The sequence below is a fragment of the Heteronotia binoei genome, chromosome 15 (genome assembly GCF_032191835.1).
Source record: "Heteronotia binoei isolate CCM8104 ecotype False Entrance Well chromosome 15, APGP_CSIRO_Hbin_v1, whole genome shotgun sequence".
Classification (NCBI taxonomy): Eukaryota; Metazoa; Chordata; class Lepidosauria; order Squamata; family Gekkonidae; genus Heteronotia; species Heteronotia binoei.
This window is the reverse complement of record NC_083237.1, coordinates 2,166,103-2,190,663: the sequence shown is the minus strand read 5'-3', so window position 1 is coordinate 2,190,663 and position 24,561 is coordinate 2,166,103. Positions and strand designations below refer to the sequence as shown.

General features: G+C 50.9%; 1 protein-coding gene across 1 annotated transcript in view; it reads left to right on the top strand.

Annotated features, from left to right (window-relative positions):
- The window catches only part of DLG4 (discs large MAGUK scaffold protein 4), a 197,866-nt gene that overhangs the window by 146,464 nt on the left and 26,841 nt on the right, over positions 1–24,561 (top strand). The window contains 5 exon segments of the mRNA XM_060254572.1: positions 9,015–9,068; positions 9,992–10,042; positions 10,186–10,310; positions 17,780–17,949; positions 21,731–21,867. Coding sequence (XP_060110555.1) covers positions 9,015–9,068; positions 9,992–10,042; positions 10,186–10,310; positions 17,780–17,949; positions 21,731–21,867 — 537 coding nt within the window.

Here is a 24,561-nt window from a genome sequence, read left to right as displayed (position 1 = left end):
CTGCTTGGCCCCCACACCCCACATCGCTCCATGGGTCTCTCATCCTCCACCCACACCTTCACGTGGGATGTTTGTGAGCGGCCGGAGCTGGGGGTTTCCCTGCCTGAGACAGTGGCTGGACTGCTGGGGCCCCTGGACCCAAGCCTCTTCCAGATTCCTCCTTGCTTGGCTCTGGAACCTGTAGGAGACAAAAGGCCCAGGATTCGTACTGGCAGCTCTCGCCCGGCTGGCTGGCTGGGGGGGGGGGGCAGCTGCCAATACATCTCGCACCCCCCATCCTTCAAGGAGCCCCGTTTCCTGCCGGCTCCAGCCCCTCCCCCACTGCTACCACAAATAGATTTATTTTATGTATGTACTTGGTGAATATGCTGTTCGTCTCCCCGACAGGGACTCGAAGCAGCTGACGTCATTCCCTCGTCCTCCGTTTCATCCTCCCAGCAACCTTGTGAGGTGGGCTGGCCGAAGAGTCACCCAGCAAGGTCACCAGGCCAGCTTCCGGGGCAGAGTGGGGATTCGAACCGGGGTCTCTCAGAACCTAGTTCGAGGCTCCAGTCCAACACGCTGTGTCACATAAGAACATAAGAGAAGCCATGTTGGATCAGGCCAGTGGCCCCTCCAGTCCAACACTCTGTGTCACATAAGAACAGAAGAGAAGCCATGTTGGATCAGGCCAGTGGCCCGTCCAGTCCAACATTCTGTGTCACATAAGAACAGAAGAGAAGCCATGTTGGATCAGGTCAGTGGCCCATCCAGTCCAACACTCTGGGTCACACAGTGCCCAATATATATGTGTGTGTGTGTGTATATATATATACATATACATACATACATATACACACAGATAAGTATACTGGACTTTTGCTCCATATTTTTATCTAACCCCCTCTTGAAGCTGGCTATGCTTGTAGCCGCCGCCACCTTCTGTGGCAGTGAGTTCCACGTTAATCACCCTTTGGGTGAAGAAGGACTTCGTTTTATCCATTCTAACCGGACTGCTCAGCAATTTCATGGAGTGCCCACGAGTTCTTGTATTGTGAGAAAAGGAGAAAAGGACTTCTTTCTCTACTTTCTCCATCCCGTGCATAATCTTGTAAACCTCTCTCATGCCACCCCGCAGTCGACGTTTCTCCAAGCTAATGAGCCCCAAGCGTTTCAGCCTTTCTTCATAGGGAAAGTGTTCCAACCCTTCAATCATTCTAGTTGCCCTTTTCTGCACTTTTTCCAATGCTATCATATCCTTTTTGAGGTGCGGTGACCAGAATTGTACACAGTATTCCAAATGAGACCGCACCATCTTCTTCCTTTTCTTCTTCTTCTTCTCCTCCGACTGGGTGGGGGGGGGGGCAAGGTGGTAATCAGCCGGATGCCTGGCAGTGCAGACTTTTTTAAAAAAAATAAATAATAATAATGAAATGGAGCTGGTCGTGTCTTTGAAACAGAACACGGCAGCCTCATTAGCAGCTGTAAATAATTCATGCCAGCCCTGCACGGAGCCCAGGGGATTGACTGCCTGCGCACCCCCCCTTCCCCCTCCCCGCCCCGCTGTTCTCATCAGCAGAGGAAAGTGGGTTGTGTTTGGGAAGTCTTTGAAGGATTCCTCCCCCAGGGCAAAGGGGGGACTTCTGTTGGGCTGTGAAAGCAGGGGGGGGCGCATAGACACACTGCCCTCCCTTCCTGAGCTTGGCTTTGGGAGCAGTGATGGAAGGCAGAAACTGGACCTCCTCCTCTTAGTCTCCCAGATCCTCTCCTTCTCTCTCTCTCTCTCTCTGGATGGATGGATGGATGGATGGGTTTGATGATTGATAGATAGATAGATAGATAGATAGATAGATAGATAGATAGATAGATAGATAGATAGATAGATAGATAGATAGATAGATAGAGTCAAGTGTCACCTTTAAGACCAACCCATTTTTATTTAGAACATAAGCTTCTGTGTGCTCTTAAGCACATTTCATCAGACGAGGAATCCCGCACAGTGAGCAAAGCCGTACATACGTCTCTCTCTCTCTCCCCCCTTCATTTTTGCTCCGCTATCCAGGCCCAGCAGGGGACAGTAGTGTCAGGGCTCCCTCTGAGCATGTGCAGAAGACATTTCCTGCTCTCTGACACACATCATGCGCGACTGAGGCTTCAGAAGAGCCCTCAGGGCTTCCTCGCCCTGGACCGTAGTTTTGGAACTAGAACACTGAAGTGAACATTACGGGATGATGGCATAACGGCCTGTGCTCTGAAAAGTGGGCGTGGGCAGCCTTCCACTGGCTCTTCGCCAGTTACAGAAGGGGTTTCTCCCACCCCTTCCCCACTCAGTATTAGCCAGTCTCTGAAGAAAACACTACTCCTCACCTAGAAATGTAGCACCTCAGGGAAGAGCCTGCGTCCTGACATGCTTGTTCTCTGTGCTCATGGAGGTTGCTTTTTTTCAAGGGGAGCATTTAGTGCTTTTGGCCCCCAGTTGTGGTATAGCCCCAACCTCTGTAGACTGCTGCATTCATAACGCATGGGAGAGCTCTGGGCCCATGCCCAGCTGTGTGCTTGTTGCTTAGTGTGGGCCTTTGGGGTTTTCGTCGTCTTGGGACCCTTTTTAGTGTAGTATCAGCTCTGTGTTTGTCGTGCTGTGGAGCGCACACGGATGCATGGAGTGGTTCCTTGTGATGTGAGGTTACCCGTGCTGTTGTGTATGGTTGTGCGTTATGGTTGTCGGTTTACCAGTGGTGTAATTTCTGAGCCTTCCATGTCCGTGTGTTATGGTTGTTGGTTTACCAGTAGTGCAATTTGTGTGCCTGTCCTGTTGTGAATACCAGGTGTGCTGCGTTGGCTGTGGAGCAGTGTGTCCTTGTGGCGCAGGGAACATCCTTTTGGGTGTGGTGTGGTGTCTGGCAACGCAGCAGCTCTGGGGGGTGTGGTGTTTGTGTTGTGTGGCCCGGGGTGGCCGTTGCGTTTGTGGCCTGCTGGATGTTCTTCGTTGGATGATGTGGGCGTCTGTGTTGAGAGCCGTGCTGTGCGACCCAGGAGTATGTGGGCATGTATAGCTGTGGGCTTGCCTCATCCTGCATTCACACAAACACATGCGCGAGCATGCACAGGCCTGCGAACACCTCCCTCCCCCCGCCCCGAAGAAGGTTTGGCATCAGCAACATTCTGATATCCCAGCCTGACAGACGCAGGCTCCATGCTGTCCCACCCGTAGAAAAGCTTAGATTGTGAGGTTTGCATGTTTGGCAGGCCAAGCCTATTTGCATCTACGTGTTTGCTGTGCATAATCTGGTTTATGAGAGTTATGGGGAAGCGCTATGCATGGTTTTCTGCAATCCAGCTCAGCTCCTTCTCTGGCTTCTGAGATTTCAGCAGGCCTTGCCAATGCATTTGACGCTTTACCGTAGGGACTAGAATAGGGCTGCCAAGTCCAATTTAAGAAATATCTGGGGACTTCGGGGGTGGAGCCAGGAGACTTTGGGGGTGGAGCCAGGAGACATTAGGGGTGGAGCCAAGATCAAGGCTGTGACAAGCATGATTGAACTCCAAAGGGAGTTCTGGGCATCACATTTAAAGGGACGGCACACCTTTTCAATGCCTTCCTTCCATAGGAAATAATGAAGAATAGGGGCACCTTCTTTTGGGGCTCATAGAATTGGACCCCCTGGTCCAATCATTTTGAAACTTGGGGGTTATTTTGGGGAGAGGCACTAGATGCTGTACTAAAAATTTGGTGCCTCTACCTCAAAAAACAGCCCCCCCAGAGCCCCAGATACCCACAGATCAATTCTTCATTATTTTCTATGGGAATAAATCTCCATAGGGAATAACAGAGTTCCCAGCAGACATTTCCCTCCCCTCCCCCCGCTTTCTGACGACCCTGAAGCGGGGGGGGGGGCCTCCAAACCAGGGGATCCCCTGCCCCCACCTGGGGATTGGCAACCCTAGACTAGAAGCTTGCTTTTTTTTTTTTTTAAAGGAGAGATTTGTGAGATTCCATGCTTCTGGCACACGAGTGCAGAATATGCTTGTACCTGGACCACCCCCGTCCCTTTTGAACAAAGCTGAAATTATCCAAACTTGATCCACAAATGACGAGCGCATGACAGACAGCTGGCTACAGAGCCGTGCACGAACGCTCATGTCGGATGCATGCGGTCTCCTGGGCCACCGAACATGAGCCTCTCTTCCCCCCCCTCCCCCGACCCAGCCCTGGCCTCCTCGGTGTAGCCTCTCTTGCGGGCACGCAGAGGCTGCGAGACAAACACACGCTGAGAGCATCCGATGCGGCGCACGGAGCCATGTGCCTCCAGAGCTTCCACAGACTTGCTCCCACACAGTCCCCTCCGCCTCCCCCTCCCACCCACTCGCAGCTGCCAACCTGGCAGAACCCAGAGCATGGCAGTCTCTTTCCTCCCCCCATCTCTGCTCCTGAAATGCCACTGTCACCAGGAGAGCCTGGGCCTCCCCCCCATCTGCCACAACCCATTGGGGAACGGGCCCCAGAATCCTCTGCCCTTTGGTGCTTCCTCACTCTGCCATCTGCTCCCGAGGCCTGGCTTCAAGACCTCCGTTCGCTTCCCGGTTTGGTGCAGTGGTGAAGCGTGTGGGCTCTTATCTGGGAGAACCGGGTTTGATTCCCCCACTCCTCCACTTGTACCTGCTGGAATGGCCTTGGGTCAGCCATAGCTCTTGCAAGAGTTGTCCTTGAAGGGGCAGCTGCTTTGAGAGTCCTCTCAGCCCCACCCACCTCACAGGGTGTCTGTTGTGGGGAAGGAAGGGAAAGGAGATTGTAGGCCGCTCTGAGACTCTGTTCTTGAAGGGGCAGCTGCTTTGAGAGTCCTCTCAGCCCCACCCACCTCACAGGGTGTCTGTTGTGGGAGAGGAAGGGAAAGGAGATTGTAGGCCGCTCTGAGACTCTGTCCTTGAAAGGGCAGCTTCTGGGAGAGCCCTCTCAGCCCCACCCACCTCACAGGGTGTCTGTTGTGGGGGAGGAAGGGAAGGTGATTGAACGGGGCAATACCTGGTGAAAGTGAAGGGCCAAAATGAATAGGGCGAGGTGGTGGTGGTGGGAGGGTGTGTCATGACTGCATATATGCAAATCACCTCTCCCCTACCCCTTGCTATTGTTTACCCAAGGCACTGAGGCAGAAGGTCCAGCCAGTTTGGTGTCGTAGTTAAGTGTGCGGACTCTGGAAGAACCGGGTTTGATTCCCCACTCCTCCACTTGCACCTGCTGGAATGGCCTTGGGTTAGCCAGAGCTCTAATAGAGAGCCAGTTTGGTGTAGTGGTTAAGTGTGTGGACTCTTATCTGGGAGAACCGGGTTTGATTCCCCACTCCTTCACATGCACCTACTGGAGTGACCTTGGGTCAGCCATAGCTTTAATAGAGAGCCAGTTTGGTGTAGTGGTTAAGTGCATGGACTCTTATCTGGGAGAACCGGGTTTGATTCCCCACTCCTCCACTTGCACCTGCTGGAATGGCCTTGGGTCAGCCTAGTGGTGAAGTGTGAGGACTCTTATCTGGGAGAACTGGGTTTGATTCCCCACTCCTCCACTTGCAGCTGCTGGCATGGCCTTGGGTCAGCCATAGCTCTGGCAGAGGTTGTCCTTGAAAGGGCAGCTGCTGTGAGAGCCCTCTCCAGCCCCACCCACCTCACAGGGTGTCTATTGTGGGGTGCGAAGATATAGGAAATTGTAAGCTGCTCTGAGTCTCTGCAATTCTTCTTCTTCTTCCCCTCAGAATGCTTCTTTTCTTCCAAAGATGCGCAAAGGGGGGGGGGGAGCTTACTGGAAGTCACCCCCCTCTCCATTAATCCTCTGTCCCTTCACACAGCCATGAGTTCAAAACTTCTGCCTGTGTTTAAAATTAATGTCTCGTTTCTGGGAAGGGGGGGCGGTCTTCTTGAGAGGGGGAGGGGATGGATTTGAGCCTGGGGGAGGCACTGGGGGGCGGACCAGGACTCCTGAGTTCCTTGGCCAGAATTTCAGGCCCCCTTGGTTTAGGTGGAATGTTGAGGGGGGGGGGAACTGAGGGCCAAAATTCTGTTCCGTCCTTGAACTAGACCCTGCTGGAAGATGGACGTAACTTCTCCTTGGCTGGGGGGGTGGGCGGGGCGGGGGACGGTCAAGGCCAGAAAGGTACGTTAAGTCTGCGCATTTCCCAGGGTTCCTTGCTTCCCATTTGCCTGGGCGTAGTAGTCATAAAAATTTGAAGAGGCGAAGATTAAAATGTACCAAGGAAGCCGGGTGCCAAGGAAGTGTGGCAGAATGGCCCGGCAGGTAGCCAGAAAGCTGAGACAACGGAGGGGGGGTGGTATTTGCCGTGGAGGGAGCAAGGAGTCCAGCAAAAGAGATGGACCTCCAGATAGGCACGTGAGGTTTCTTCGGCCTTCCGCAGAGACCCACCTCTCTCTCCTGCCGGCCCTGGTTGCAATGTTAAGACGCTCACAGAGTGTTAATCTTCCAGCCTTGTGGAGCAGAGGGAAACTCAGGGGAGAAGCTGCACAAAAATGAGACATTGCGGGGAGGGTGGCCTTCAGCAGCGTGGATGCATTTCCCATTTCCAAATCCTGTCCGACAAGGAGAGTTTTGGACCCACGAAAGCCCCTCCTTTGCCTTTCGGAAATCTGCTCCGGGTAGTTTTTGGAATAAAGCTTTTCATTTAGACATATAAAACATTCCCACAGCTGTTGTGTGGATTTTAGCAGGTTTAAAAAAAAAAAAGAAGACAGTTAGCTTCTAGATCTTATGGGGAAGGACATCCACATTTGCAATAATGAATGCATTTTCTCTCTTCCAAGTATCAGCCCTGCCCCACACAATGCTCCCCTGTTGGGGTTTTGGGGAGGGGAGGGGTTTAGTGTTAGATCCTTGGTGGATCAGTCCCCCAGGATGAAGAACCGAGCCCATGCATAGGTGAGAGGACAGACAGATGGCTGGTTTCTGCGAGAGGCTGGGGAAGAAGGGGCATCGTCCTTTTCTTAAAGCAGGTTTCTAGTCCCTATGGAGGAGGTCTTCCTTTTCACAGCGCTTCTGCTTCGAACCCCCTGGATAAAGGGCGGGGGTGGATTCAGATTAAACAGCAACTATAGTCAATTTTTAAAAGCCATTGGAGTTCACTCCTGGAGAGAAACTCATCAACTGAGCCCATCCTCCCCCCCCCCCCCCAAAAAAAAAAATCTTGTCTCTCCTTATTGCAATCTTTAAATCTCTTTCTTGCTGTTTTGTGCACTGGAAATTTACACAAGCATTTCACTTTCCAGGCAAAACAGGCGTTTGTGTCCCTCTGACGGCCAGAGCCTCTGGATGCTCACAACTCCCCGCTCCCCTCCAAAGTCCCCCCCCCTGCCCCATCTTTGCTGTGCCCCCCTCGTGTCACAAGCGAATATGGGAAGGTGCCCACCCGGAGCCTCCTCAACTATGGCGATACCCATGTTGCCACGGTAACCTTCTCCCCCAGAGGCGCTGATGCTGTTTCCATGGCATTGCCGTGGTTACCGTTGTCAGGCGGATGGTGGAGGTGGGGGAATAATTCTTCCGGGAGGGGGGAAAAAGAGAACGAATAAAAGGGGAAGGGGGGGGAACGGGTTGGCTGCCACTTGGACAAGAAATAGTGTTTTAACGCACCCCTGAAGAGGAGGCATAGATATCCTACTGGGGAGCAAGAGGTTTATGTTTTAAAAAATGATTTAATTTTTTTTTTTATTCGCTACTCTCCTTTTTCAAGCACAGTGCCCCCTACTGTTGAAGTTTAAGATGGCAGATTGCAAAGGCCAGGTTGGGTTTCCCGCCTTGCTGGCCCTGGGTGACCCGAATTTCACCCCACTGATCTGTCCGACCCATCGGTCATTGGCAGCCATGCCTTCCTTTTCCTGCTCAGGCCGGGCACTCCTCGAAGAGGAGAGGGATAGCAGGGGACAGATTCTAAACCTGCGCTTCTTAAGCCGCTTCGGTTGTCCCTCTCACCGTTTGAAGGTATCAGCTTGGCCTTCCGGGGGGTCCCTGCACCAAAGTTGATACGCTTTGGAGGAGGGGGTTTGCTCTGCCTTGGGTTTGCATCCTGCCCCACTAGGGTTGCCAAGTCCAATTCAAGAAATATCTGAGGACTTTGGGGGCAGAGCCAGGAGACATTAGGGGTGGAGTCAAGATCAAGGCTGCGACAAGCATAATTGAACTCTAAAGGGCCCTCAAATTTAAAGGGACGGCACACCTTTTCAATGCCTTCCTTCCATAGGAAAGAATGAAGGATAGGGGCACCTTCTTTTGGGGCTCATAGAATTGGTCCAATCGTTTTGAAACTTGGGGGGCACTTGGGGAGAGGAACTGGATGCTATATGGAAAATTCGGCGCCTCTACCCCAAAAAACAGTCCCCCCAGAGCCCCAGATATCCGCGGATCAATTCTCCATGGTTTTCTATAGGGAATAACAGAGCTCCCAGCAGACATTTCCCTCCCCTCCCCCCGCTTTCTGACGACCCTGAAGCGGGGGGAGGGCCTCCAAACGGGGGGGGGGATCCCCTGCCCCCACCTGGGGATTGGCAACCCTATGCCCCACGCGAGGGGGCACGACCCTCCCCTCTCCCAAGATCCTCTTCCCAACGCTGCCGCCACGCAGAGGAACCACACAAGAGCACGTTGACGCATCCAAAATGGTTGCTCGCCCCTTTTGGAATTCATGTTTCTGGACGGGCTAGAATGTCTTGCAGGCCTTGGGGCTGAACATGCGCAGATGATGTTCCACTTCCAGGTGTGCCGGCCTCTTTGGGGCTTGTCTTCCAAGAGACAGCTGACCGTTTGCGGGGGGCCGCGGTAGGGGACGACCACAGCCCCCACCCCAAGCGCCCGGGAGGGCTTTGACTTGTGAGGAAGACGGGGGGGAAAGTAATTTAGGCCTCCTCTTTGCCCGCTTGGGCCCGGCTCCGCCTCGCGCATAGAAGTGATGCTGCCTTGGGATTGGCGTGCCACATAAAAACTTCTCTCTCTCTCTCTCTCTCTCTCTCTCTCTCTCTCTCTCTCTCTTTCTCTTTTCTCTTAGGCCAATTCCCCACCAGTGATAGTCAACACAGATACCTTAGAAGCACCAGCTTACGTGAGTGACTCGGAAATTCAGTCCCCACCATCCTATCCGTGCCCTTCGCTGTCTTTCCTTCCTCCAAAGGTCTGCTTTCTCCTCTACTTAGCCCAACATCTTGCAAAACGGTTTGCCCAAACAGCACCGTTTAAATGTGATTGCTTGTTGCTGATGTTATTAACAATGCTTCCTCTTTGCGCGGCACTTCCCTTGGCCAAAGGCCCTTTGCATGCACTGCTTTGTAGCGCCAGCCCTGCCGGGGAGGTAAGTCCACATCAGGAAAACCAGGGGGCTGAAGTTCAGGCGGGGCGAGAAGGGAACCACATGGCAGCGGAGCTGGGTTTCTTCCCTGATTCGCAGCTCAGCTCCTTGGCCAAAGGCGCTGATTCCACTTCAGCCTCCACCCCGCCCACCCAACCCTCATTTCCCCCCAACTGCAGGCTTGGTTTGGGCCAGAGGAAAGGAGGGCAGGCTCGGCCAGCCCCACGTTTGCGTTTTCACAGAAGGCGTGCGAGTCCCTGTGCCGGTAACGCAGGCTGTACTGCGAGGAATATTTCTAAATTCCAGCTGCCCTGGCTGGTTACCTGCTGTATTTTTATCTCACCCTTCTTCTTACATGCTCAAGGCAGCTTACCCAGTCCCCTTCTCCCTTAGTTCATCCTTACGACACCCCTGTGAGGTAGGTGACCTTGGGAGAGAACGTCTGGCCCACAGTCGCCCAGCAAACTTCCCTGGCAGAGCGTAGATCAGAAACCTTGTGCTGTAACCACCGCCCTGCACTGCCTCTTCAAGGTGGCACAGAGGGGCTGCCCCAGCTCCCTCCAGATGTGCTCCTGGAGCTTTCTGCACCATCCCTTGACGCCCTCACCAAATAGCACGCCCGATTCTTCCTTCCTGGAGCCCCGCATTAACCTCCTGCACCCCGCTTTCTCTTTCTGCAGGTCAATGGAACAGAAGGCGAAATGGAGTACGAGGAGATCACGCTAGAAAGGGTAATTCCTCTGGCCGGGATTGTTGCCTCGGCGGGTGGTCTAGGGATGAGCTTTAGCAGCCAGCCCAGAGGGAGGCCAGGGGGCTTCTCGGCTTCGGTTCTAACCCCGGCTTGTGGGGCGGGGTGTGTGGCTCTCTCTTCCAGGGTAACTCCGGCTTGGGTTTCAGCATCGCCGGGGGCACCGACAACCCCCACGTGGGGGACGACCCCAGCATCTTCATTACCAAGATCATCCCCGGCGGGGCGGCAGCACAAGACGGACGGCTCAGGTATTGGGGCCCAGGGATTCTTTGGCCACAGCGTACCAGATGCGGGCCAGCGTTAGGGTCGAGTCCCGGAGAACCTTCGAGACCAAGAAGATTTTGGGGATGGGAGCTTTCTAAAGCCAACACATAGCCCTCCGGGGAAGAGAGTTTTGACGTTTGACTTTGGAAAGCTCACGTCCTTAAAACCTGGTTGGTCATGAAGATGCTACTGGACACCAATCTAGCTCTTCTATTGCAGCCCAAGATGGCTACCCTAGGAAACCGTTTTCTCAGGGTCTCCATGCGCTGAAAGGGTTTCTCCCCTTTGCACCGAGGTGTGGATGTTCCAGGGCTTCCACTGGGGGTCCTGTTTGGCCGTTGCCGTCTGTGGTGTAAAGAAGCTGCCAGGGGCTCTCTAGCTGCATCCCGATGCTCTGCCTTTGAAGTGGGAGGGCTGGAGAGAGCAATTAGGGGCCTGTTCAGCTGCTAGAAGATGTAGATTTAGACCCCGCCCTTCTCTCTGAATCAGAGTATCCGGGCAGCTCACAATCTCCTTTATCTTCCTCCCCCACAACAACCACCCTGTGAGGTGGGTGGGGCTGAGAGAGCTCTCCCAGAAGCTGCCCTTTCAAGGACAGAGTCTCAGAATGGCCTACAATCGCCTTTCCCTTCTCCCCCACAACAGACACCCTGGGAGGTGGGTGGGGCTGAGAGAGCTCTCCCAGAAGCTGCCCTTTCAAGGACAGAGTCTCAGAGTGGCCTACAATCGCCTTTCTCTTCCTCCCCCACAACAGACACCCTGTGAGGTGGGTGGGGCTGAGAGGGCTCTCACAGCAGCTGCCCTTTCAAGGACAACCTCTGCCAGAGCTCTGGCTGACCCAAGGCCATTCCAGCAGCTGCAAGTGGAGGAGTGGGGAATCCAACCTGGTTCTCCCAGATAAGAGAGTTCTGGCTGACCCAAGGCCATTCCAGCAGGTGCAAGTGGAGGAGTGGGGAATCAAACCCGGTTCTCCCAGATAAGAGAGCTCTGGCTGACCCAAGGCCATTCCAGCAGCTGCAAGTGGAGGAGTGGGGAATCAAACCCGGTTCTCCCAGATAAGAGTCTGCAGACTTAACCACTACACCAAACTGGCTGTCATAGTATGAGAAGACAGGAATCATTGAGGAAAGTATGGTCATCAAATCACTGGTCATAGTATGGAGAGGGGGGAGGGAAAGAAGCTTCTTCCACCTTAACGAAAGGCTTAATGGGCTGTTGCCTACCAGGTAATGTTATTGCACTGCCATCCCATAAAGAAGAAGAAGATTGCAGATTTATACCCCGCCCTTCTCTCTGAATCAGAGACTCACAGTGGCTTACAATCTCCTTTATCTTACAATCTCCTTTATCTTCCTCCCCCACGACAGACACCCTGTGAGGTGGGTGGGGCTGAGAGGGCTCTCACAGCAGCTGCCTTTTCAAGGACAACTCCTGCAAAAGCTATGGCTGACCCAAGGCCATGCCAGCAGCTGCAAGTGGAGGAGTGGGGAATCCAACCCAGTTCTCCCAGATAAGAGTCCGCACACTTCACCACCACACCAAACTGGCTCTCCACAAACAAACACCCTGTGAGGTGGGTGGGACTGAGAGAACTCTCCTAGAAGCTTCCCTTTCAAGGACAACTCCTGCAATAGCTGTGGCTGACCATGGCCATTCTAGCAGGTGCAAGCGGAGGAGTGGGGAATCCAACCCAGTTCTCCCAGATGGGAGTCCACGCACTTCACCACTACACCAAACTGGTGCTCCCCAGGACCCCAGGTTTAGGGAAAGGGTTCCAGAGAAAGCCTTTCTCTCCTCAAGACCGGGCAAGTGCTGCCCGTCAGAATGGGCAATGCTCAACGAGAAGGACCACCCGTTTGGCTGAGGATGCAGCGCTTTCCAAAGGGAACAGTGGGCGGGCTTCTTTAGCAAGCCGCTGTACTGTGTCTTGCCTTCTCCTTTCAGGCAGATGCAGAAGTATGGACTGGAGATCTCTTCTGGCCTGGGGGGAGGGAAGGAAGGGGGCCTCCAGCTGCCTCACTCCGGCACACAAAATAGAAAGAACAACTGCACCTGAAAACAAGGTTCTGAAATCACTTATAGTAATATTATTAGAATTACACGACGCATCCAAAAGATATGTACAAAATTCAAACAAATACTTCCAAAGGTCCAGTCTCTTAAAGCTACGTCAGATTCTTTTCTGTATGTCTCCTCGAAATTTTTCTTCTTTAATGAAAGTCACAAAAGGTCCAAAGTTCAATCCACCAAGAAGAGTCAGTATCCAGAATTCGGCTCCAAAGGGTAATTTTCCTTCATGCAGTTGCCGGCTAGGAGAACATAAGAGAAGCCCTGTTGGATCAGACCAATGGCCCATCCAGCCCAACACTCTGTGTCACACAGTGGCCAATATATGTGTGTGTGTGTGTGTGTATATATATATACACACACACACACATATACATACATACACACACACTGTGGCTAATAGCCACTGATGGACCTCTGCTCCATATTTTTATCCAATCCCCTCTTGAAGCTGGCTATGCTTGTGGCCGCCACCACCTCCTGTGGCAGTGAGTTCCACTTGTTAATCACCCTTTGGGTGAAGAAGGACTTCCTTTTATCCGTTTTAACCTGACTGCTCAGCAATTTCATCGAATGCCCATGAGTTCTTGTATTGCGAGAAAGGGAGAAAAGGACTTCTTTCTCTACTTTCTCCATCCCATGTATCATCTTGTAAGACTCACATTCCGCTATACAAAGCTTTTTCACATGCCGAATAACATTCTCACTGTTTGCTCTGGAAGCTTCACTTTTGCACGCCCATTTCTCTAGACGTTTTTTTCAAAAGCTTTGTATTGCGGAACGTGGGTCTTCTAGCCGGCAACTGCGTGAAGGAAAATTACCCTTTGGAGCCGAATTCTGGATACTGACTCTTCTTGGTGGATTGAACTTTGGACCTTCGGTGACTTTCATTAAAGAAGAAAAATTTCGAGGAGTCATACAGAAAAGAATCTGATGTAGCTTTAAAAGACTGGACCTTTGGAAGTATTTGTTTGAATTTTGTACATATCTTTTGGATGTGTCGTGTAATTCTAATAATATTACTATAAGTGATTTCAGAATCTTGTTTTCAGGTGCAGTTTTTTTCTATTTCGCTCTTACTGTACCGCCACTGATTTGGTGTCCCTCCGGAACACAGCAGAGGCATCGCAACATCAGCCTCTGTGGTTGGCAGGCGGTAAGGAACGCAGGGCTCGGTTGGAACACCTGTGCCTTGGCCCGGTTGGCGGAGCTGTGCCATCTGCTGCTAGGCTGGCGCTGCCAAACTTTGGAAGCAGAACAGGTTGGGAACAAACATGCCCCTCCCTGCTTCGAAAGATCGAGTGCTGGAGAAGCAAACAGGGTTGCTTCTTTAACGCGGGCAGTAAGAACAGAAGAGAAGCCATGTTGGATCAGGCCAATGGCCCATTCCGTCCAACACTCTGTGTCACATAAGAACATAAGAGAAGCCCTGTTGGATCAGGCCAAAGGCCCATCCAGTCCAACACTCTGTGTCACATAAGAACAGAAGAGAAGCCATGTTGGATCAGGCCAATGGCCCATCCAGTCCAACACTCTGTGTCACATAAGAACAGAAGAGAAGCCCTGTTGGATCAGGCCAGTGGCCCATCCAATCCAACACTCTGTGTCACATAAGAACATAAGAAAAGCCATGTTGGATCAGGCCAATGGCCCATCCAGTCCAACACTCTGTGTCACATAAGAACATAAGAAAAGCCGTGTTGGATCAGGACAATGGCCCATCCAGTACAACACTCTGTGTCACATAAGAACATAAGAGGAGCCATGTTGGATCAGGCCAATGGCCCATCCAGTCCAACACTCTGTGTCACATAAAAACAGAAGAGAAGCCCTGTTGAATCAGGCCAATGGCCCATCCAGTCCGAAACTCTGTGTCACATAAGAGAAGCCATGTTGGATCAGGCCAATGGCCCATCCAGTCCAACACTCTGTGTCACATAAGAACATAAGAGAAGCCCTGCTGGATCAGGCCAATGGCTCATCCAGTCCAACACTCTGTGTCACATAAGAACATAAGAGGAGCCATGTTGGATCAGGCCAATGGCCCATCCAGTCCAACACTCTGTGTCACATAAGAGAAGCCATGTTGGATCAGGCCAATGGCCCCTCCAGTCCAACACTCTGTGTCACATAAAAACAGAAGAGAAGCCCTGTTGGATCAGGCCAATGGCCCACCCAGTCCAACACTCTGTGTCACATAAGAACATAAGAGGAACCATGTTGGATCAGGCCAGTGGCCCATCCGGTCCAACACTCTGTGTCACACAGTGGCCAAAATAATTATATATATATATATATACATACACGCACATACACACACACACATATATATATACACAATGTTGCTAATAGCCACTGATGGACCTCTGCTCCATATTTTTGTCTAACCCCCTCTTGAAGCTGGCTATGCTTGTAGCCGCCACCACCTCCTGTGTCAGTGAATTCCACATGTTAATCACCCTTTGGGTGAAGAAGTACTTCCTTTTATCCGTTTTAACCCGATAAATCCGATATCATTATTATTATCTGGGAGAACCGGGTTTTATTCCCCGCTCCTCCACTTGCAGCTGCTGGAATGGCTTTGGGTTAGCCATAGCTTTTGCAGGACTTGTCATTGAAAGGGCAGCTGCTGTGAGAGCCCTCTCAGCCTCACCCACCTCACAGGGTGTCTGTTGTGGGGGGAGAAGACATAGGAGATTGTAAGCCGTTCTGAGTCTCTGATTCAGGGAGGAGGGCGGGGTATAAATCTGCAATTCTTCTTCTTCACCTGGATTTTTTGGCCACTGTTTGACACAGAGGGTTGTACTGGAGGGGCCATTGGCCTGATCCAACATGGCTTCTAATATTCTTAAGAGCAAAGGTCCATGAGCGGCTGTTAGCCACAAGGTAGAGATGGAAAGCTTTGATGGGACAGTGCTTTGTGCTTGGGGGGCCACAATGGTAGGGCTTCTAGTGTCCTAGCCCCAATAGTGGACCTCCTGATGAAGCCTGGGTTTTTTGGCCCATGTGTGACACAGAGTGTTGGTCTGGATGGGCCGTTGGCTTGATCCAACATGGATTCTCTTCTGTTCTTATAGTTAAAGATTTTATAGAAGTCTTTTGGTAAATAGGTGGAGATTGATTAGTTAAAGAAAAAGATAAATTTCCTGCATTGTGAGATTTCCTGCATTGTTCAGGGGGTTGGACTAGATGGCCCTGGAGGTCCCTTCCAACTCTGTGACTCTATAAATAATGAGCACAGACGTTTGGGCTCTTATCGATTTAATCGATTCATTTATACTCCACCTTTCTCCCCAATGGGGGTTGGGGAAGCAAAGGAGCTCACGGCATTCTCCTCTTCCCTGTTTTATCTTCACAACCACCCTGTGAGGTAGGTTAGCCTGAGAGAGTGTGACTGGCCCCAGGTCAACCAGCAAGCTTCCATGGTACAATTGGAGATTTGAACTCGGGTCTCCCAGATACTATCCCAGCACCCTAACCACTGTCTCTTATAACCCCTGGCTCTTTTAAGGAAGCCTTTGAAAACTCTGGTTCCCAGGGATCTTTCTCCTAGGAAATCTGGGAGCAGGGTAAGGAGCTGAGGGCTCACACAGGACCTGAGAAGGGCTTCGGAAAAAGCGTGGGGTGGCAGGCAATGTTCCCTCTGTTAAGCTGCAGATTCTTGTGAGAAAAAGTTCTACTTGGTGAGCCACTGGCATTAAAGTTGTGAGCTGCTGTGTAAATTAGTGTGCTCTGGGGTCCTCCTTCCTGAGCCAAAACAAAAATGTGTGAGCTGGAGGCTAAAAATTTGTGAGCTAGCTCATGCTAACTCAGCTTTAGAGGGAACACTGGTGGCAGGAAGAAGAAGATGATATTGGATTCATATCCCACCCTCAGAGCGGCTCACAATCTCCTTTCCCTTCTCTTCCCCCACCCCCCACAGCAGACACCCTGTGAGGTGGGTGGGGCTGAGAGGGCTCTCACAGCAGCTGCCCCTTCAAGGACAACTCCTACAAAAGCAATGGGTGACCCAAGGCCATTCCAGCAGGTGCAAGTGGAGGAGTGGGGAATCAAACCCGGTTCTCCCAGATAAGAGAGCTCTGGCTGACCCAAGGCCATTCCAGCAGCTGCAAGTGGAGGAGGGGGGAATCCAACCTGGTTCTCCCAGATAAGAGAGCTCTGGCTGACCCAAGGCCATCCCAGCAGCTGCAAGTGGAGGAGTGGGGAATCAAACCCGGTTCTCCCAGATAAGCGAGCTCTGGCTGACCCAAGGCCATTCCAGCAGGTGCAAGTGGAGGAGTGGGGAATCAAACCCGGTTCTCCCAGATAAGAGAGCTTTGGCTGACCCAAGGCCATCCCAGCAGGTGCAAGTGGAGGAGTGGGGAATCAAACCCGGTTCTCCCAGATAAGAGAGCTCTGGCTGACCCAAGGCCATCCCAGCAGCTGCAAGTGGAGGAGTGGGGAATCAAACCCGGTTCTCCCAGATTAGAGAGCTCTGGCTGACCCAAGGCCATTCCAGCAGGTGCAAGTGGAGGAGTGGGGAATCAAACCCAGTTCTCCCAGATAAGAGAGCTCTGGCTGACCCAAGGCCATTCCAGCAGCTGCAAGGGGAGTAGTGGGGAATCAAACCCGGTTCTCCCAGATAAGAGAGCTCTGGCTGACCCAAGGCCATTCCAGCAGCTGCAAGTGGAGGAGTGGGGAATCAAACCCGGTTCTCCCAGATAAGAGAGCTCTGGCTGAGCCAAGGCCATTCCAGCAGGTGCAAGTGGAGGAGTGGGGAATCAAACCCGGTTCTCCCAGATTAGAGAGCTCTGGCTGACCCAAGGCCATTCCAGCAGGTGCAAGTGGAGGAGTGGGGAATCAAACCCAGTTCTCCCAGATAAGAGAGCTCTGGCTGACCCAAGGCCATTCCAGCAGCTGCAAGGGGAGTAGTGGGGAATCAAACCCGGTTCTCCCAGATAAGAGAGCTCTGGCTGACCCAAGGCCATTCCAGCAGCTGCAAGTGGAGGAGTGGGGAATCAAACCCGGTTCTCCCAGATAAGAGAGCTCTGGCTGAGCCAAGGCCATTCCAGCAGGTGCAAGTGGAGGAGTGGGGAATCAAACTCGGTTCTCCAAGATAAGAGTCTGTGCACTTAACCGCTACACCAAACTGGCTCTCGAGTTGTGGGTATAGAGCCTCACCTGCTGCTGCCTCTCCTCCCCCCTTGGAGGGCAAGTGTGGGGAGGAGGGCAGGCAGCTGCAGGAAAGATGGGGCAGAGGAAAAGGGGGAGGTGGGGATGGGTGGGTTTTGCCCCTCTGCAGCCTGCATCTGCTCCGATTCCTCCCCCCAACCCCTTGCCTTGGCCCGGTCTAGCTTCTTCCCCTCCTAACGGTTCCCTCCCCCCTTGTGGTCTCTGTGCGGCGCAGGGTGAATGACAGCATCCTTTTCGTGAATGATGTAGACGTGCGGGAGGTGACGCACAGCACTGCCGTCGAGGCGCTGAAGGAGGCCGGCTCCATCGTGCGCCTCTACGTCATGCGCCGCAAGCCCCTCGCTGAGAAGGTGATAGAGATCAAGCTGATCAAAGGGCCAAAAGGTGAGTGTGCCTGCCACTGCCCCTCCCCCCACGGGAGACACACCCACCCTGCCCACGGTGGGTCCTCCAGGTCCAAGGGCAGAACCAGCCAAGAGATGTGGAGGGGAGGCAGGGGCTGGAGTTGAAAAGACAGGATCCAAACCAGGTCTGCCATTGTGAAGAATGGCTTCCATCCCGTTGGGGAGAAGCTCCACCCTCCTCCAGAGACTCCGCCCTCTGGCACAGAACCACACCTCCTGCCCATTCCCTCTTAGAGTACACCTCCCATTGTGTGGGTGGAACCTCCACGTTCAGTAGCAGGGTACCTTTATTCCAGATATGGGTGGGTGGAGGAGAGACTGGCTCGCAAGGGTGAAACTATACTATCGAAACATTATTATTTTTTTTGCAAAAAAAGTATTTTATTGAACAACACACATAACAATAATACAAGCAACATACATACATACATACCTATATACGTACATACAAAAAACAAAGAGCAGTCAAACACCCTCACCCATCCTCCCTTCACCTTGAGCTGGAGGGGCCAATCCAAAACACCATTTCAGGTTCCTCGTATCCAATCCCATACTATTTATCCAAAAATATAGCGGGTCCCATGTGTTTTTACAGATCTGTAGGTTCCCTTCTCTTAATCTTGTCGTTAACATATCTAGTTCAGCGGCTTCTAACAGCTTAAATAGAAATTCGTTCTTATCCGGTATTTTAGGGGATTTCCAATACTTAGCATATAACATCCTAGCAGCCGTAACAACATGCAATAATAGTTTTTTCGATGACTTCGATATTTTCTCTTTAACAATACTCAATAAATAAAGCTCTGGTGTATGAGAGAATCTTAATTTGAGAATTTTCTGACTCCAATCATGAATTTTAGCCCAAAATTTTTTTGCATGCTTACATTGCCATGATATGTGAAAAAGGGTGCCCTTTATTCTACCGCAATTGTTGGAATAATTCGTATAGATCTTTGCCAATCTAGCTGGAGTCAGGTACCAACGGTATGCCATCTTATAAAGGTTTTCTTTAAAAATCGCTGATTTAGTTAATTGTATATTTTGCCACCAAGTTTCGTCCCATTCCTTCAGTTCTATATTAAAACCAAAATCTTTATCGAAACGTTTATTACAGGAAAAAAGTATGTGATAGGAAAAACCTTGTGGCCTTTACTTCTGAGTAAACTCTCTTTCTTAATCATCTAAGATGAACAATAGAAATGTGCACACAGGCACTTTAATATCCCAAAGCTTCTACCTTTAGACAGACTGCAATATTTATTTATTTATTTATTTATTTATATTAGACTTTTCTCCTGCCCTCTCCGCAAGCGGACTCAGGGCGGCTTACAACAGTTGTTTACATGATTTAAAACAGTAAGTCAATAAAATCTATAAAACATTAATACAATTAAAATTTAGAAACTATTCCACGGTGCTGTACCATTACTATGTTGGCGGTTCTGCTTTTCAGACAGTTGGTCACCGGGAACTCTAGCTGGTGTCAGGGGGCAGCTCTCTCTCCGTTTAAGCATCGAAGGCCTGTCGAAACAATTCGGTCTTACGGGCCCTGCGGAATGTAGGAAGGTCCTGCAGGGCCCTTATGGCCTCCGGGAGAGCATTCCAGAACTCTGGTGCTGCCACCGAGAAGGCCCTGGCTTGTGTCAAACGCAACCTGGCCTCCTTTGGTCCAGGGGTGGACAGCAGATTTTTTGTCCCTGAACGCAGTGCTCTCTGGGGGATATATGGGGAAAGGCAGTCACTTGGACATAACCTCTATTCCCAAACAGTCTGCGCTAAAATGAATTCAAACAGTCTGCAGAAAAATAGATCAAAGTGCACGCAGGCTCTTTTAAAGTGCACGCAGGCTCTTTTAAAGTGCACGCAGGCTCTTTTAAAATGCACGCAGGCTCTTTTAAAGTGCACACAGGCTCTTTTAAAGTGCACACAGGCTCTTTTAAAGTGCACACAGGCTCTTTTAAAGTGCACACAGGCTCTTTTAAAGTGCACACAGGCTCTTTTAAAGTGCACTCAGGCTCTTTTAAAGTGCACTCAGGCTCTTTTAAAGTGCACACAGGCTCTTTTAAAGTGCACACAGGCTCTTTTAAAATGCACACAGGCTCTTTTAAAGTGCACACAGGCTCTTTTAAAGTGCACTCAGGCTCTTTTAAAGTGCACTCAGGCTCTTTTAAAGTGCACTCAGGCTCTTTTAAAGTGCACGCAGGCTCTTTTAAAGTGCACACAGGCTCTTTTAAAGTGCACTCAGGCTCTTTTAAAGTGCACTCAGGCTCTTTTAAAGTGCACTCAGGCTCTTTTAAAGTGCACACAGGCTCTTTTAAAGTGCACTCAGGCTCTTTTAAAGTGCACACAGGCTCTTTTAAAGTGCACACAGGCTCTTTTAAAGTGCACTCAGGCTCTTTTAAAGTGCACTCAGGCTCTTTTAAAGTGCACGCAGGCACTTTTTAAAGGTTAAGAGTCTGCTATTGACTCATCAACCAAAATCACGAGAAGACAGTCTGTAATGAATTCTTCCATCCAGATTGCACGTAGGCACTTTATCAAACAAATTATCCCACTTCGCAGTCATAATAATAATAATAATAATAATAAAATTTTATTTTTACCCCGCCCTCCCCGCCGAGGCAGGCTCAGGGCGGCTTACAAGGTATGGCAAAAGCCATGTTGAACAATAAAACAGTTATAAAATTCAATACAATTTACAATTTACCATTAAATTTTTACATAATCTAAAACAGTCTAAAATCAGTCTAAAATAGTCTCATCTCATTGCTATCTCAGTTATATTAATGTTAATGATGGCATGATGTTTATTTCAGGCTCCATCTTGGAAGGCTAGCCGGAAGAGGGCGGTTTTGCACGCCCTACGGAATTGGCTAATGTCTTGCACGTTCAGTCCACTATTTTCGCAGTGAGGCGCAGGATAAAGAATTAAGTTCATCTACCTAAAGCCAGCCCTCGTTAGCCGGCGTCAAACGTTTCGTTGCCTTTTTCAAGACTGGTGGCTTTTAAGTGGAACCCAAAAATCCTGTCTCTTCCTCACAGGGCTCTAGTTCAGGGGTGGCCAACGGTAGCTCTCCAGATGTTTTTTTTGCCTACAACTCCCATCAGCCCCAGCCAGCATGGCCAATGGCTGGGGCTGATGAGAGTTGTAGGCAAAAAACATCTGGAGAGCTACCCTTGGTCACCCCTGCTCTAACTTATTCTTTGTAAAGACAGGGTGGGTTCGGCCCCCCGCCCTGCTCCCCGAAGCTGTATGCCCCTTTAAAAGAGGTCTACGTCTGCTCTCAAGGATAAACTCCTGGGGGGGGGGGGTTGAACTTTGGGCTGGTTTTGCAGTCACATGGATGCTGAAGAAGATGGACGTTGGGTCCAGTTTCTTCAGATGCTGATGTGAATTCTAAAGAGGCTCTTCCCGCTGGAAAGGAGGGACGGTGGCTCAGTGGTAGAGCATCTGCTTGGGAAGCAGAAGGTCCCAGGTTCAATCCCTGGCATCTCCAACTAAAAAGGGTCCAGGCAAGTAGGCGTGAAAAACCTCAGCTTGAGACCCTGGAGAGCTGCTGCCAGTCTGAGAAGACAATACTGACTTCGATGGACCAAAGGTCTGATTCAGTATAAGGCAGCTTCATATGTTCATATGTTCAAAGGGAAACCCCCCCTCCTCTAAAGACCCCACAGCCGCCTCTTTCCGCTACTTGCTGGTCCTGCCCTCCAGTTGCTCATTCCCTTACATCTCCGCCCCCCCCTCCCCTCCTTCCTTGCAGGCCTGGGCTTCAGCATCGCAGGTGGGGTCGGAAACCAGCACATCCCCGGCGACAACAGCATCTACGTCACCAAAATCATCGAGGGCGGGGCGGCCCACAAGGACGGGCGGTTGCAGATAGGGGACAAGATTCTGGCGGTAAGAGGAGGAGGTGGGGTGGAGAAGACCAGATGGGCTTCTTGGGGGGTTGCCTGAGGAGGGGGAGAGGGAGAGCTCCTTGCTCAGTGAACGAGCCTCATTCAGTCACCAGCAGAGGCAGGAAGCTGACCGGGCCCCGCCTTGGCATCCAAGAAGGCTGCAGCTGTGTAGTGGCATTTCTGTCCATTGATTTGGGGCAGTGGAACCACGGCCAGCGATATTAAAAGTCTGGACTGATCACCAGCTTGGGAGGCAAGGGAGAATCTCTTCCCCCCCCCCCCCCCGCCCCACACACACACACAATACATACCTAATTCTAAAGGTCTCTGGGTTGTACCAAATATTAGCTAGGCTATACCATGTTCTAGCGCCTTTGTGCAGAGATACTGTTTTGGTATGGAAGAGTCTACAGCCATGCAAGCCCCCCTTCATCCAAAAAAGAAAAAGAGAGGACAGCGGCACAAGGAGTGTATTTGTTTTTATTTAACTGAAATATTTATTAGCTTCCTGTCTTCCTTGCGGAGTTAAAGGCTTACAGCATTTGGAATACTGTGTACAATTCTGGTCACCACACCTCAAAAAGGATATTGGAAAAAGTCCAGGAAAGGGCAACTAGAGTGATTAAAGGGTTGGAACACTTTCCTTATGAAGAAAGGTTAAAACGCTTGGGGCTCTTTAGCTTGGAGAAACGTCGACTACGGGGTGACATGAGAGAGGTTTACAAGATTATGCATGGGATGGAGAAAGTAGAGGAAGAAGTTCTTTTCTCCCTTTCTCACAATACTTGTGGGCATTCGATGAAATTGCTGAGCAGTCGGGTTAAAACGGATAAAAGGAAGTCCTTCTTCATTAACTTGTGGAATTCACTGCCACAGGAGGTGGTGGTGGCTACAAGCATAGCCAGCTTCAAGAGGGGATTAGATAAAAATATGGAGCAGAGGTCCATCAGTGGCTATTAGCCACAGTGTGTATATATATGTGTGTATATGTATGTGTGTATGTGTGTTGGACTGGATGGGCCATTGGCCTGATCCAACATGGCTTCTCTTATGTTCTTATGTGACACAGAGTGTTGGACTGGAGGGGCCGCTGGCCTGATCCAACAGAGCTTCTCTTATGTTCTTATGTGACACAGAGTGTTGGACTGGAAGGGCCACTGGCCTGATCCAACAGAGCTTCTCTTATGTTCTTATGTGACACAGAGTGTTGGACTGGATGGGCCACTGGCCCGATCCAACATGGCTTCTCTTCTGTTCTTATGTGACACAGAGTGTTGGACTGGATGGGCCACTGGCCTGATCCAACATGGCTTCTCTTGTGTTCTTATGTGACACAGAGTGTTGGACTGGAGGGGCCACTGGCCTGATCCAACAGAGCTTCTCTTATGTTCTTATGTGACACAGAGTGTTGGACTGGAAGGGCCACTGGCCCGATCCAACATGGCTTCTCTTCTGTTCTTATGTGACACAGAGTGTTGGACTGGATGGGCCACTGGCCTGATCCAACATGGCTTCTCTTCTGTTCTTATGTGACACAGAGTGTTGGACTGGATGGGCCTTTGGCCTGATCCAACAGAGCTTCTCTTCTGTTCTTATGTGACACAGAGTGTTGGACTGGTTGGCCACTGGCCTGATCCAACATGGCTTCTCTTCTGTTCTTATGTGACACAGAGTGTTGGACTGGATGGGCCATTGGCCTGATCCAACATGGCTTCTCTTCTGTTCTTATGTGACACAGAGTGTTGGACTGGATGGGCCATTGGCCTGATCCAACATGGCTTCTCTTCTGTTCTTATGTGACACAGAGTGTTGGACTGGATGGGCCACTGGCCTGATCCAACATGGCTTCTCTTCTGTTCTTATGTGACACAGAGTGTTGGACTGGAAGGGCCACTGGCCTGATCCAACAGAGCTTCTCTTCTGTTCCTATGTGACACAGAGTGTTGGACTGGATGGGCCATTGGCCTGATCCAACATGGCTTCTCTTCTGTTCTTATGTGACACAGGGTGTTGGACTGGATGGGCCATTGGCCTGATCCAACATGGCTCTTCTGTTCTTATGTGACCCAAAGTGTTGGACTGGATGGGCCATTGGCCTGATCCAACATGGCTTCTCTTCTGTTCTTATGTGACACAGAGTGTTGGACTGGAGGGGCCACTGGCCTGATCCAACCTGGCTTCTCTTCTGTTCTTATGGGACACAGAGTGTTGGACTGGATGGGCCATTGGCCTGATCCAACATGGCTTCTCTTCTGTTCTTATGTGACACAGGGTGTTGGACTGGATGGGCCATTGGCCTGATCCAACATGGCTCTTCTGTTTTTATGTGACCCAGAGTGTTGGACTGGATGGGCCATTGGCCTGATCCAACATGGCTTCTCTTCTGTTCTTATGTGACACAGAGTGTTGGACTGGAGGGGCCACTGGCCTGATCCAACCTGGCTTCTCTTCTGTTCTTATGGGACACAGAGTGTTGGACTGGATGGGCCATTGGCCTGATCCAACATGGCTTCTCTTCTGTTCTTATGTGACACAGAGTGTTGGACTGGAGGGGCCACTGGCCTGATTCAACATGGCTTCTCTTATGTTCTTGCAAAGCACATAAAATGCATTAAAAATATGAAACCCAGAATTTAAAATCACAACTTGGGACTGCCGGTAATTTTAAACAGATCCAACAGAACAAGGTTTGAGT